The sequence below is a fragment of the Alligator sinensis genome, unplaced genomic scaffold, assembly GCF_000455745.1.
Source record: "Alligator sinensis unplaced genomic scaffold, ASM45574v1 scaffold608_1, whole genome shotgun sequence".
NCBI lineage: Eukaryota > Metazoa > Chordata > Crocodylia > Alligatoridae > Alligator > Alligator sinensis.
In genome coordinates this window covers 294,391-308,134 of record NW_005842799.1, presented here as the reverse complement: position 1 = coordinate 308,134, position 13,744 = coordinate 294,391, and the positions used below count along the sequence as shown (strand labels likewise).

The 13,744-nt window shown below is 40.7% G+C and overlaps 1 protein-coding gene across 4 annotated transcripts in view; it reads right to left on the bottom strand.

Annotated features, from left to right (window-relative positions):
- Nucleotides 1-290: 290 nt before the first annotated feature.
- DGLUCY (D-glutamate cyclase) overlaps nt 291-13,744 on the bottom strand; it is a 104,753-nt gene continuing 91,299 nt past the window's right edge. For all 4 annotated transcript variants that reach the window (XM_025191262.1, XM_025191260.1, XM_006035090.2 and 1 more), the window contains 3 exons: nt 11,402-11,521; nt 7,813-7,964; nt 291-2,319 (listed from right to left, as the gene is read on the bottom strand). In XM_025191262.1, coding sequence (XP_025047047.1) covers nt 2,179-2,319; nt 7,813-7,964; nt 11,402-11,521 — 413 coding nt within the window. In that variant the 3' untranslated portion in view covers nt 291-2,178. The remainder of the gene's footprint in view (nt 2,320-7,812; nt 7,965-11,401; nt 11,522-13,744) is intronic.

The window sequence follows — 13,744 nt, the reverse complement described above, 5'->3', positions numbered from 1 at the left end:
GACCCATTCCTCATACCTGTGAAGCAGAGCACTGCAACCTGCCACAGGGCTGTGCTGCTCAGCTTTAACATGCCACACATGCAAATAGCGCACAACGCAAGACTACAGTCATTCACGTGAAATCATTTTCTTACTCTTTATGCTGTGGTCCAAAAGTAAATTGACATTGTCCTTTTTTATTAAATAATAAAAAGCGCTTTCTAATCATTAAACTGTAAAGATGGTTTTGTTCCAAAATTCTTCATCACAAGGATGTTTAACATTTTAAATAACATAAACTTAATCCCAAATCATAGAATCGAGCCTTGCAATAAATACAAAGAGCCTTGAAAGCTCTGTGGTGGTTGTCAGTGAGCACTTTTTTTTTAGACTTCAAAGATTCCAACCTAGAGCATATTTTACACTCTGCCTTTAATAGCAATGTATTTCGCTCAGCTCAGGAAATTAATGTTTGAAGTACAGCTGATTTTCCTCAGTTACCAAAAGTCATATGATCCTTTTAACAATGGTAACAAAAGCTGCCTGCTCAAAGGGGAAGTGAATGCAAGATGTCTTTCACTGCAGAAACTTCACAGTGCTGCTGCCCAGCCTGCTGGAACAAGAATAGGCTAATCAGAATTATTAGTCTTATGCCATTTTGGGGGAATTAGCTGATGCTATCTTTGAGGCATTTTAATATTAATGCTATGCTGGCAACAGCTTTTAGTGTATGCAAGGTACTGTATAGACTATTATTTTAATTCAATCACTGGGCCTGGTGTCTAACAGAAGCTCAGACCTGACATATCTTCTGGGGTTATAAAGCCAGCAAAATTTAAATGGCCAAAGCTGTGTACAGACATGCAAATAATCTTGGAGAATTCTCTCAGGTTTCTTCTCATGGTAGAAAACTTACCCAGAACCATGTGTACAGACATTCAAATGGTGAGTCCCTGAAGAGTGGACAGCTTGCAGTAATGACACTGTGCAGTGAGGTGTGTAAGGGCTGGGGGGCTGTGCACACATCTCAGTATGCTCTGCAGGCTCCCTTAATCTCTCCTGGAAGTGCTTTAACCCTGGTTGTACCCAGGTTATATTTCTTCTGAAGTGGCTTTTTTACTCTGAGATAAAAAGCCTGAACTTCTGTATACTCATGGTTTCCCTGGGAGAGCAGCAACTCTCCCAGGATAAAATGAACGGCTGTAAGAGACCCAAGTCATTGGACTTCCTCCTCTGTTCTTGGCTGACTGTTCCATAATCTAATAGACCTCAGTGAAAAATGAGCTTTCTTGATATTTAAGTTACCTTTCCATCACTGGTTTTCACCTAGGCCTGAAGAGCACCTAAGAGGAAATAGCATTATATATTTGTTTTCTTCACAATAAGTGCTTTACATTTATGTCCTAGCCTTTCCTGGAAGTCATGCAATGCTATACTTATTACACTAGCTCTAGTTAAGCTTTCTCCTCCTCCCCATTAACTAGCTACAACCAAAGCAGCACACCGTTAGAGGGGCTGCAGGAAATGTGTAGGTGAGTTATACTTTGGGCTTTCACTGCTATAGACTACCCTTTTTTCTGTTTTACACCCATCCTGTCACTGCAGTTGCTTTCTCCACCACCATGGTATTTTAAATCCAATTTGCTACAAGTGTTACTTCCTGCTGCAGTTGTGAGGTTTAGTAAAACAGGAACAGCAATCATGATAACACTTCTATTTTTAATGCAAGGGGACTTTCAATTTGTACATAAAAAATGGATCACCCATTATGTTATATAATACCACAGTGTGTACTTGTGTTTCATTATAATTCAAATAGTAGTATAAAATTGACACCATGACAAGAAAGTTTTGTGATGAAGGCACTGTACTGGATTCACAATTAAGATCTTAGAAGATTTTTATTTAATTCTCATCTTTGCCACAAACTTCCTGTGTGAGCTTGGTCAAATCATTTTAGTTGCTCTTTGTTTCTATTCTTCATTTTCCAGATGGAGATGCAGTTTCACATTTCACAGTCACGCTGTATGGCTAATAATTAAAGAGTAAGAGGTGCTCAGGTACTAGTGAAGGGTTTCTAGGACCATCTATTTTGCATGTTCCCAACTTTAGCGGTACCTTATTAGTAGGTGTGTGTGTGTGTGTGTGTGGAGGGGGGGTGATAATCTAATAGTAACTCTGGAAGTCTGTAAAGGAAAGTCAATGTAGTACTCCCAGAAGCTTTTCAATCATATCTGAGTGTGTGCTATAGAAGGACAAACCATCCACTTCCATTTCAAGACTGGCAGTTATTCCACTGCGAACTCCATGATGTCTAAGTATTTGCAGCAAATTTTCTTCCTTAAAAAGAAAAATAAAATACAATGAGTACCCTAATCAAGCAAATGGTATCACGCTCTTTCAGTTAAACCTTGGGGAAACTGTGACCACATCCTCTTCAGCATTTATTTTAGCTAACAGTATTGAAAACATCACCATTTCACAGTGACCAAAGAGTATAGTTAGCTGGAAATCTCAGCGCTGAGGGACTGAGAAAAGACTATTTTCATGGATACCCTTTACTGAGCACTGTTAATGATCCTAAACAAAAAAATCTATTTGTGTTCATTCAGAAATCTGAATTCTCTTTAGTGACACATATTCATGCAAAGTGTCTTAAACACCATCTGGATCCCCCCCAAAAGTAATGGTTTAAAGCAGCCTGGATCTGACTGTAGTTAATGGCCAGAGCTGGTGTACTCGTGCATGACTGCATGTCTCTATGTGCATGCATGCCTGTGTATGCATGTTTGTGGTTCCGCTTTAGTTGGCATAAATTCATTTCTCATTCCTCAATAAATAAATGTATTTCTTAATATAGAGAGCAGCCAGAAATAGATACATTAGTAAAAGAAGGAACATAAGAAAAAAGAATAAATGAAGAGAAAGAGGGATAGAAAAATACTGGGACAACACGGTACCCTACCCATCATTTTTCCTCAGTTTCTCTCAGGGATTCCTATCTTGCCTGCAGGGTCTATTAATTTCTTAGAGACCTATGGAAGTTTACCACCACATGTTGTAGACTGCAATAAAATGAGAGAAGGACAAGCAGAAAAGAAAAAGAAAATCCCTACTCTTTGTAGTTCTCCATGATAGCACATTTTAAATTGCTGTAGCATAATTCTCTTTGTTTGGAATTGGATCCCAAATCAAAGTTTATTTGTTGTACTGTCTTGGCCAGCAGTTATGTAAATATATGAGAAAATACATTCCAAGTTGTGCTGTTAGAGTATACACAAGGAAAAAAACCTCTTGTCTCTGTGGGGTGCAGGCTAGTTGGAATATGATGTGAGGAAGCAGGGGAAGAATAGGTTCTCAAGAACCCTAACTCAACCTGCAAAATTAAAATGCCTACAGTCATATTTTAAAAGTGTGTGTAGGGGAGGGGGGGGCCATATAGACACTACATAAAGAGCAGTGAAGCATTATCTTCTATGGATCACACTTCATAAATAACTCCACAGGCAACAGCCTTTTCTATTTTTCTTTTCAAAGGAAAATGATCTATTCCTTTACCAAGTGTATGAGAATTTTGCAAATACAGTAAAATGTCGTTTCAGCTGCTCTGTCTTTTGACATTTAAATTTAGGTGTTAGAACCTTCTTGTATTAGCACTGACTGTAGACAAAGACCTCATTTCAATACCCATGTTAATAAAAAAAAAGTAGAGTAGGAAAACCCTAGGCACTCTCTATTTTCTTCCCCTTTATGCAGTTCACTGGCCTTTTAAGTAATGTCACACAATCAATCTCTCTTGCTAGGAAAGTTTTTCTGTTATTATCCTAATATTTTTCTTTCCATTTGTGTGAGATCTTGTGCTTGGGTAGAAATTACTAAAGAAACTTCCTAACCTTGACAGATAGGACTACACTTTGCTTTCATATGTGAAATAGCCCTATGTTTGCACTTCATGTAAAATTATACATAGCAAATTCCGTTATAGTCTTTACCCAAAAGTCTTATACAATTCTTTACAAAGCTAAACTGTCAATCATCTGTTTTATCAAATGTTACAGTATTTGTGCAGGAATATTTCAAAATCCTACCTCTAACAGTAATTTTACTACAACACACAGTGCGATTAAGGTAGTATACTGTAGTATTATATTTATGTTTAGCGTAATTTTGTATGAATGTTTAAAATAGCAATATTTCTGGAAGCACTGAAATACACCCCCCACAAGCCAATTAGTTGCCTTTCTTACTTTTCCTAGTCATTTGATATAGTTCATAGCAAAAGCAGCCTTAAATAAGCAGCTGCTTTTATGTTAAAGAACTAGTAAATGCAAAGGTATGTTGTGTCAAACTGAACAATCAAACTAGTACATACCATAGTTACCTGAGTCCAAGATGCCTTTGAATTTAAGACACCCCTCTCCCCCCCCCACAGTAATTAGATTCTACACATGGACAGTTTGTAAATTAATAAAAAATGCCCTGGATAAAATCTAATTATTGGAGGGTTGTTTTACATTTGCCCTCCCCCCACTGCTGTGATAGAAAGCAGTGGTGGGAGCAGGTAGAGGGGTGGCAAGCAGCAGAGTCGTCAAGCAGCCTGACCCCCCTCCCCACCTGCCATGGGGGTGCCATGCCTGCCTGAATCTCTTGGCACCCACTCCTCTCCCCTGGGCCTGTGTCCCCTGGTGTCTGCCCCCCACTGCCACCTGCCCCCTCTGTGCCTTCCCCTTTCCTGGCAGGGCCTGCTCCCCCTTGCCACTTGCTTCCCTAACACTACTTACCCTGAGTCTCAGCTCCAGCCTCACTCCAGCCCAGGGCACAAAGCACCTGCTGGCTCTACCCTGGCTACGCAGCAGCAGCTGGGATGATGGCAGCTCCAGCTCCAGGCCTGGAGTTGGGGCCCGAGCTGCCATCACTGCAACCACAGTTACCAGGCTGAGCAGGAGCCAGAACCAGCATGTTGCTCCATGTTCCCGGTCAGAGGTGTTGGGGGGGAAGGTGGGAGGGAGGGGTAGACAGCAGGGGCAGGTGTGAGGGGCAGGGCTTTGCAGGGTAGAGGTGGGGAGGTGTCGGGCTGGCAGGGAGCAGAGGTGGTGGGGGGACAAAGCTTGGCGGCGGGGGAAGGGGGCAAGGAGCTGGTGGGAAGCAGGTGGCAGGGCCAGAGGCAGTTGGGAGAAGGGCAGTGGCTATGGCTCTGATGTCCCCCATGAGAACCAGAGCCTGGAAACTTCTGCTATCTGTCTGAAGAAAGCCTCATCCTCCTGGTCTGGTGGTCTATAGCTGGCACTCACCACAACTTTACCCTTGTTGCCCTCCCCTCTGACCCTAACCCAGGGACTTTCAACAGGCCTGTTTCCAGCTTCATATTGTCCCTCTGAACAATCATACAATCATAAAGTGAAACTCCTTCTCCTCTTCTCCCCTGCCTGTTCTTCTTGAACAGTATATCCCATCCATCACAGTACTTCAGTCACTTATAGTGTATTATTTCTTTCTAATTAAGAATACAACATGGGATAAAAGCTTCCCAATGCTTCTTGTTGGAGGAAATTGATTGACTCAGAATCTGTTCTTTCTTCCATTGTAAAAACAGAAGGACATCCACACCTTTGGTCTGCTTTGCAGTGCAGGCAGAATGAGGTTGCAGCATTTTCAGTGGGAAATGACATCCATGTTTCCATGGCAGTCTCTTTCACTGTAGTGGATTATTATTCATTGATTTCATAGAAGAAGTGTCATATTGGGGCGAGTTTTGAATGCAGACAAAGGAAGCTATTTGGTATACAGAGGCTCATTCAAATATCTTATTTGCATTTAGGTTTGCTGTTCAGATCTTCTAAGCACAGAACAGCATCAACAGTGTTGGCTGGGGGGAAGGGAGTTAGAACGGTGCTTTTTTATCTTTTCTGGGCAACTGGCCAGAGTATAAGAATCTGCTACAGTTGCACAGAAACTGTCCATTGAAAGCATAACTTATCTGGAATTTCTTACTCAATTCTATTTTTTATTTTACACTAATGGAAAAATGTGTTGAACTTCAGGAAATTTGCTGCAGTGTTTACCGTTTCATGGCTTACAGTTGAAGCCACCATAGCCCCTTGTCATAATTTGTAATTTGCTTTTATCTGTACCTACCTTGCTCTTTCCATGAATTTTATCTGAATAGATTTTATTATTGAAGTTTCAAGGGTACTTCCCATTATCAGACCATTAGCTGTAGAACTTGGTAATATAAATGCAAGACAGAATTTTGCATGAGAGACTGAGTTTAATTACAATATTTCATTACCAGGGATTCTGATTAAATTAAACTAGGTTTTAAGTCATATAGCATTAAAGGAAAATGAAAAGTTACTGTATCTGAAAAAAATCAGTGAAAAATGAAAAACAACACGTCTCTTTCAATGTGGAGATGATAGATACCGCAAGTTGTGTCAAGTCCTAAGACCACTACATACGAATAAACAACTAAGGGGGCAGTTTCAATAGTCTCCTCCTAATCTCCTCATGACTTGTAACAACAAGAAGCAAAAAGTGCATGTTCTGGGCTGAGAAACTCTTGCAATAGTCAGTGATTCAAATTCATGACATAAAGAAATAAACTCTGAGTATCTGGGCTTTGTTGTGTTTCTTTGGTGTGGAACAGAATATTTGTGTGTGTGTGTGTGTGTGTTTGCTAATAAAGCCATGATTGTCATCACCCTATGTTATTTTTGAGGAATGTTGAGTAAAACCTATTATGATCTCCATAGAAGTACTACAGTGATAAGCTTGATATATATGACAGGCAGATAAATAAATGGATGTACTTGCAGATCATGCAAATTGTATTGACTTTTTCCAAGCCACAACTGTGGCCATTCTTCTCCTGAACATTTAAGTGCTCCAAACCATTGTGCTAGCACACCAGGGAAGATCCTGCTTCCTTGCTAAATTCACCTTTTATGTCAAAGAAAAAATTAAAACTATAATTTGTCACATGCCGCAATGAGTTCAGATCCTTCTCTACCATTTTATATTTTTCTCATTTTGCAAATATCCATAATTACAGAATAATACCTAGTTCTGAACTATATTGGTAAAACTAATGAACTTTAATACTCTTTCCGTCCTTTAATTTTGAATAATCTAAAAGAGCAGGTATTACATCTTGTATGATCTTGAATTCCATGTGCTAAATTTCATTCAACAGCATGTTTTATGGCTGGCTTCTTTAAATGGAAAATATTGCAGATTTCTAATTAAAATTACACTACCAGGCACCAGTGTAATAATCTTGGTTTCTAGCAACATAAACATATTCAAGAGGGAAGTTAGATTACATCTGAAGATGGAAGGTACTGATAGTGCAAGTTGAAAAAACAGCAAAACCCTACAGTTGTTTATATGCACCCTTCAAATTGTTTATACTAATTTAATCCAAATGCTCAGAGCAGCCCAACAGCTGGTGTGTCATAGAGATCAAGTCTACATGTTTTTAAATTATTGTAGTTTAGTAAAAGAAGTCTAATTAGCAACCACTCAGACTGAAATCTTGTTTATATAAAGACAGACATCTGCAACATATAAAAATTCTTACACTGCCGCATTCTGGAAGGCACATCTATCTTTAAGAAATTAACAATTTTCTATGCTCACCTAATCCTTAGACTTTTTTGTAGAATATGCCAGCTGTAGTGTGACACTTATCCACCAGGATTGTATCTAAAAGTTCAAGGATGATACCAATGGTTTTTGACCCACTGGTCTGGGCTGGATTAGAACCAGTGATCAACAGCTGATTGGTTCACTTTACTATAGCAATTTGCTGATGTTGTTAATCTACCAAAATACCTTAGTAACAGATGGAAGAGCTGATGCCCAAACCACCTTTTTGGACAATCTGGGGAATCCAATAGCTTTCCTCAGATAGCGATCATGTATCTCACAGGTGTTGAGGATATAGAGAGAGCAAGCAACAGCATAACCTCCCCAGTTAGAGACCCCTGCAAGAGAAAGTTGTTATGAAATTAAACCATAAAAATTAAATGTAAAATCTTAAAGAAAAAAAAGCGAATGAACATAATCTGCAAGTCCCAAAGCAATATCAGTTGAGTCTCAAAGGCTAGGAACAGAGACTACACTTGTCCCTGGATAAATTGTGCCTGTGTTTGTCCTCAAACAAAAATATCTTGCCTGCACATCATCCTTCTAATCAGGATTAGTGAGTGCTTTTCTGCCTTTGCTTCAAGAATGCAATCACAGATAACTATACAAAAGTATAATTGCAGTATCTTAGGATAAACTGTTGCTACCCACTATCTGGGAAATGTTTTTAGCATTTATCCCAGGAAAACAGACATGGGTGTCTATATGATTGTACTTTGTCCCAGAATAAATGTGACATGTTTACAGCCAAATGGTGGTGAGAAAGGTAGGGGGAGGTGTAGGAAAGGCCTAAAAACATTTCTTTGGAACTATTAGAGGTTTTTAATACCTCACATATGACACTATGTACACTCGTTTGCTACATCCTGGGTGTGCCTACACATGCATTTACTTCAGCCTAGATTTATGCTACTGCACAGTGGGTACATCTATATGTGGCCCTACAGTGCCATTGTTACTGCACTGTGCCAGCTGCACACAGATATTTTTAGCTGCTATGTGGCCGTGGCAGTGTGCTATAATGAGGGAGCACATTGCTATGGTGACAACAGCTAAATTATGCCTGCCAACGCTGTCACTATAGCATCATGTGTAGACGCGCCCAGTAAGGGTTTTTGGGTAGGTGTCTACACATGCAGCGATTAGGGAATAGATTTGGTCCCAGTTCCCTGCAGCCATGCAATATACCCCTGCCATCACCAGGGGGAACTGCAGGCTCCCTCTGGGTCAGGGGTGGGCAAAATGCGGCCCGCGGGCCAGATGCAGCTCACAAAGCCATTCTATCTGGCCTGCAGGGCCACTCAAAAATTTAGAAAATTAATATTTATCTGCCTGTAGCTATCTGTCATGTGGCCCTCAATGGCTTGCCAAAACTCAGTAAGCAGACCTCCACCCAAAATAATTGCCTGCCCCTGCTCTGGGTGCTAGCCCAGGGGCTGACAGGGAGTACTGGGCCAGGAGACAGCTGTCTCCTGGCCCCAGAGAGTTGCCTGCTGCTGGGGTGGGGACAATGTCCCACTACTCTGGCAGCAGGGAGCTCCCGGCCCTGGCTTCCCAATCAGAGGCACGGGGCTTAGAAAGAGCTGCAGGTGAGGGGCAGTTCCCTGACCCCCTGGCCTGTTCCACCAGTGGGGCAGCTAGCAGCTAGCTCACTGCTAGCTGCCCCACCGGTGGATTGGGGCAGGGGGCTGGGACCTGCTCCACCCTTGCAGCTCTTTCCAAGTCCCATGCCTCAGTCACCTGATTGGAGCACGGGGCTGGGACCTACCCCTGACCAAAACAGTTCCTGGCCAACCCCCATCTGCATGGGAAAGTCTGCATGTGCAGCCTGGAGCTGGCTGGGGATTGCCCAAAACAGAACAGGCTGTGCTGCCCAACAAGACTGGGAACTTCCCAAAACAGGCTGCACTGCTTCCCTGTGAAGCCTGGGTCTGGCTGGGACCTGTCCTGGTCCGGGGCAGGTCCCAGCCAGCTCCAGGCTGGGCAGGGAACTGTCCCCATGCAGGAAACTCCCAGCCCCTGCTCCATGATTACAATTGCAACTATGGTGTGGGGGCTAGGGAGCTTGTTCCCAGCCCCAGCTCTGCGATCGTGGAACAGGGGCCAGGAACAAGCTTTCAGTCCCCACCCTGTGATTGCAATCAGGGAGTGGGGGCTGGAAGTTCCCTGCTGCTGGGGCAGGGGGACATTGTCTCCACCCAGGCACACAGGGTGGGGCCTGGGAAGTGTGTTCCCTGCCCAGCTCTGTGAGCATGGAGCTGGGGGGGAAACAAGCTCCCCAGCCCCTGCCAGCAGGGAGCTCCCAGTGTCGGCTCTGCGATCATGGGGCCACTGCTGGGAGATAAGCGTCTCCCAGCACCCCACTCCCCAGTCATGGTGGCAAAGCAGGGGCTAGAAGATAAGGATCTCCCAGACCCCACTTCCCAATTGCAATCTTGGAGCAGGAGGCTTGGAGCTCCCTGCTGCTGAGGCAGAGGGACATAATCCCCACCTGGGCTCCTTTGGCAGTGCCTGCCCTGGCAGCTATCTCCTGCCCCCTAGTGAACGGCTGACTGAGAGCAGATTTTGCTCCTGGTCAGGCATCTACACGAGCATTATGGTGCCATTACTAATGCCAAGTAAATTTGCTACTTGCATTTGCAGGTAGCAAATTTACTCAGTATTAGGGAAGTTGGATGAGAAGTAAGCATGTGCATGTGCTTACACACATGAGTACTTTGCAGTAAACTATACTAATGCAATGTTAAGTGTCTTGCGTAGATGCACCCTCTGAGAAGTTATCTGTTACATGACATAGTTTTATGCTTTGAAATGTACTATGTTGAAAAACTCAGCTGCAAGTTCTACAGATGAGTAAAGTCTAGCCTTTATGATTACTAGTGATGTAGAGTGAAACACAAAAAATAAATTATGAACCAATAGTAGAACACACGGTTTGATGCGTTTTATTGGCATAGTTTTCCCTGATGCCTGCTTTGAACTGAAATAGACTATAAGAATAGCTGTGTATTGTATGATTAAATATACCACAGAGATTTTCTATTTTTAAAATATAGTACATCAGTTTATTTTTATTCTTACAGGAACAGTCTAAGGAAAAACATTTCACATGGAATTCTAAAGCCCCAACAAAATTCTCCAAATTAAATTTAGATTACTTACATTGCACCATTTATAGCATACACTTCTTGACAGTCCTGTAACATCAGTTCTTTAGTGTACATAAAAAGAGTACTGGGGGTAACAGGGGTCATTTTAATACTCTGGGACTGAGTCAAGAATAGAGCTTGAGAATCTTGAGCAACATATTTTCTCTCATTTGGCTGATACAATAATTTTGCCACTCAAATTCACATTTATTCTTTAGGATTCCTTTTGTATTGGTATGTGTTGTACGCTACATTTATGTATCTATTTTAAAGGTGAACACAAATATTAACTGATGGTTTAAACTTTTATTTCAGATTAAATTGATACAGGTTTATATAACCCCTACTTTAGTTTTGCATTGGGGTTTGGAACAAGGGCAAACACTCAAAAGGCAAATAGTTAAAAAAGAATTCCACTTTTTTTTGAGACATGAATCCTCTGTAGCTTTCACTCAACCCAGTTTTGCCATATTTTTAGCAAACTTAGGCTACATGACCAGATTTTGATACAAAAATCAGAAACAAAGTGGGTTTTTGTCACTTAGAAAAAGCCAGTTAAGAATTAACTGCAACATACTTGCTTTATTTTCACTTCTTTTTCATTAAACATTTTTCTTTTTACTTACCAGCTACAATAGTGAAATCAGCTTCAACATCACAAGCTATAACGTCTCCATTTTTTATGTGCTTTTTTACGGCTTCTTTTACTTTCCCCATTCCCAGTTCATTTCCTCCATCTCCAATGCCTTCATTAAAAGGAAAATAGATTGTATGAGTACCAAACTGTATCTAACAAATATAAACTCCTTTATAAGCTATCCATTGCCTTTCACAATAGCTTGTGTTACAGCTCTGTTCTCCTTTCAAGCTGAGTGCTTTCCTATTTTCAGAAGTGCCACAAAGCAGGAGATCATAAAACATAGGTGGAGGCGTAATGTTATTATGCACTTATCTGTAAGATGTTACAGGTGTGTAGTAATTAAACATACAAGCTGTAGACAACAAAAGGATGATATTTTCATATCCTCATGAACAGATACTCTGTCTAATAGAAAGTAGTGGAAAGGCTTAGATAAATGTATTATAATACAATATTGTATAGACAACATGTGAAACATGAAACGTAACTGCAGTCATTTGGAAAATGCAATTTATAAAGAAAATGAAGCAAACTGTCTAGTGTCTAGCTGTTAGTTTAGAGAAAATAAAACAAATAGTAACAGTTTTTGTACAAATATACAAAAAGTTTACACAATGATTTTGGAAACAGCGGGAGCTCTTGTGAAAGAACTTAAGAACTTGTTCTACCAGACATGTAACAGGGCAGCTCTGCATGCAAGGCAGTGTTGGCTATAGGGCTGTAGGTAGCTACAGCAGTTGCTGTTTGGACACCCTTTCTCCCTTCTAAGTGGGCACCCAGGGTTGCTGACCTTGTCACCCCCACTTATTTATGCTACTGGGTCCCACTGTGCCATTATGTATAGAGACCTCTTACTTTTTCTGCTTATTTTCCAACCATTTTTCTCCATGGTTTGAGAGCTATACTTTCTCAAAAGTAGCCTCTGATTTTGGGTGTATGTATATATTTTAGGTGCTCAACTTGATTACTGATTGTCTTTCAGAAATGTAAAATACCTTCAGTCTCAGTAAAGCCAATAGTAACTGTATTACTGGGCATGTTAGGAGGAAAAAATGTTGGCTGTCCCAGGTGTTACATGCTAGGCATCCAAAAATAAGGCACTTTTGAAAATATGTTGGATAATCAGAGCTTTAAAGAACACAATGCCATATAAATGTTTACATATCAATCTGAGCAGGTTCACAAAATCTGCCTCTTAGTGTCAAATAATTATGCGGTCACACACACTACTTAATCAGGAATTGATGTATTTCAGTTATTTGTTAATTTAAACTGAAATTTTGGAGTTTGAAGATTTTAAGGAAAATTACTAATTCATATTTTGTAAAATAGAAAATGTTTATGTTTACAAAACAGTACTGTGCACCAAATTCTTCATCACTATCTATTGTTTTAATAACTGAAATGTGTCTGGTTGTTAATGCATGTTACATAATAAAAATAAAATTCCACTGATCATACTTTATTCTTTAATTGCATTCTTAACTGGAATTTGATAAATACAGAATTTTTCCAGAACTGTACTGTATTGGTTCCAAGTAAGCTTGTGAGTGCATGTAATTTATTTGACAAGTAGAAAGTTATTTTTCAACAGGAATCGACTATTTAGTTCCTAACTTCTATATTTTCAGATCCAGACAGGACTGAGCCCTGAGAAGATGGTGAGTTAAGTCATTAAGTCTCATACAGATCCATACAAAATGAGCATAAATTTTGTGGTGTCTGTCTGATGTTTGGCCCACACTTTGTTTGCTTCTTGCCATTCAGTTTACTCTACCTTTTACCCAAGAACTTCTGCCTCAATATTCTGTTCAACTCTATAGCAATACAGGAATGGAACATCGAATCTTATTTTATTCACTTATTAAATAACTTGCTTAAACCATTCTGTCATTTTGCTGATACTACATTTTAGGTGTGGATTCTTTGGAGAGCTACTCAAATGGTTTTGGGTCTGCCGTTATCTGATCTTGATGAAATGATGATTGTTGTACTATAAGCGCCTGATACATAGATCTCTTGCCTCCAGGGACAAAAAAATTAAATCCCACAATTTTAGTTTTCTTTTAAATTAACTCTTGCCTTTTAATCATATTGCATAGTTTCTATAGTTACAGATGTCTCGGACGGCCACAGCCGACTCGAGTTACGTTAGAAATTGGTCGTACGTTAGAGCGGGCTGGTGAATGGAGAGGCAGACACAACTTATTGGTTGTAAAAACTTTACTCACGCCGCTTGCAATCACGACGCAGGTGGTCCGGTCATCGGAACAACCACGCGAGTTGTTCCAGCTGGCGGGGCCCAAGCCAGTTAATCCGTCCGCAATTC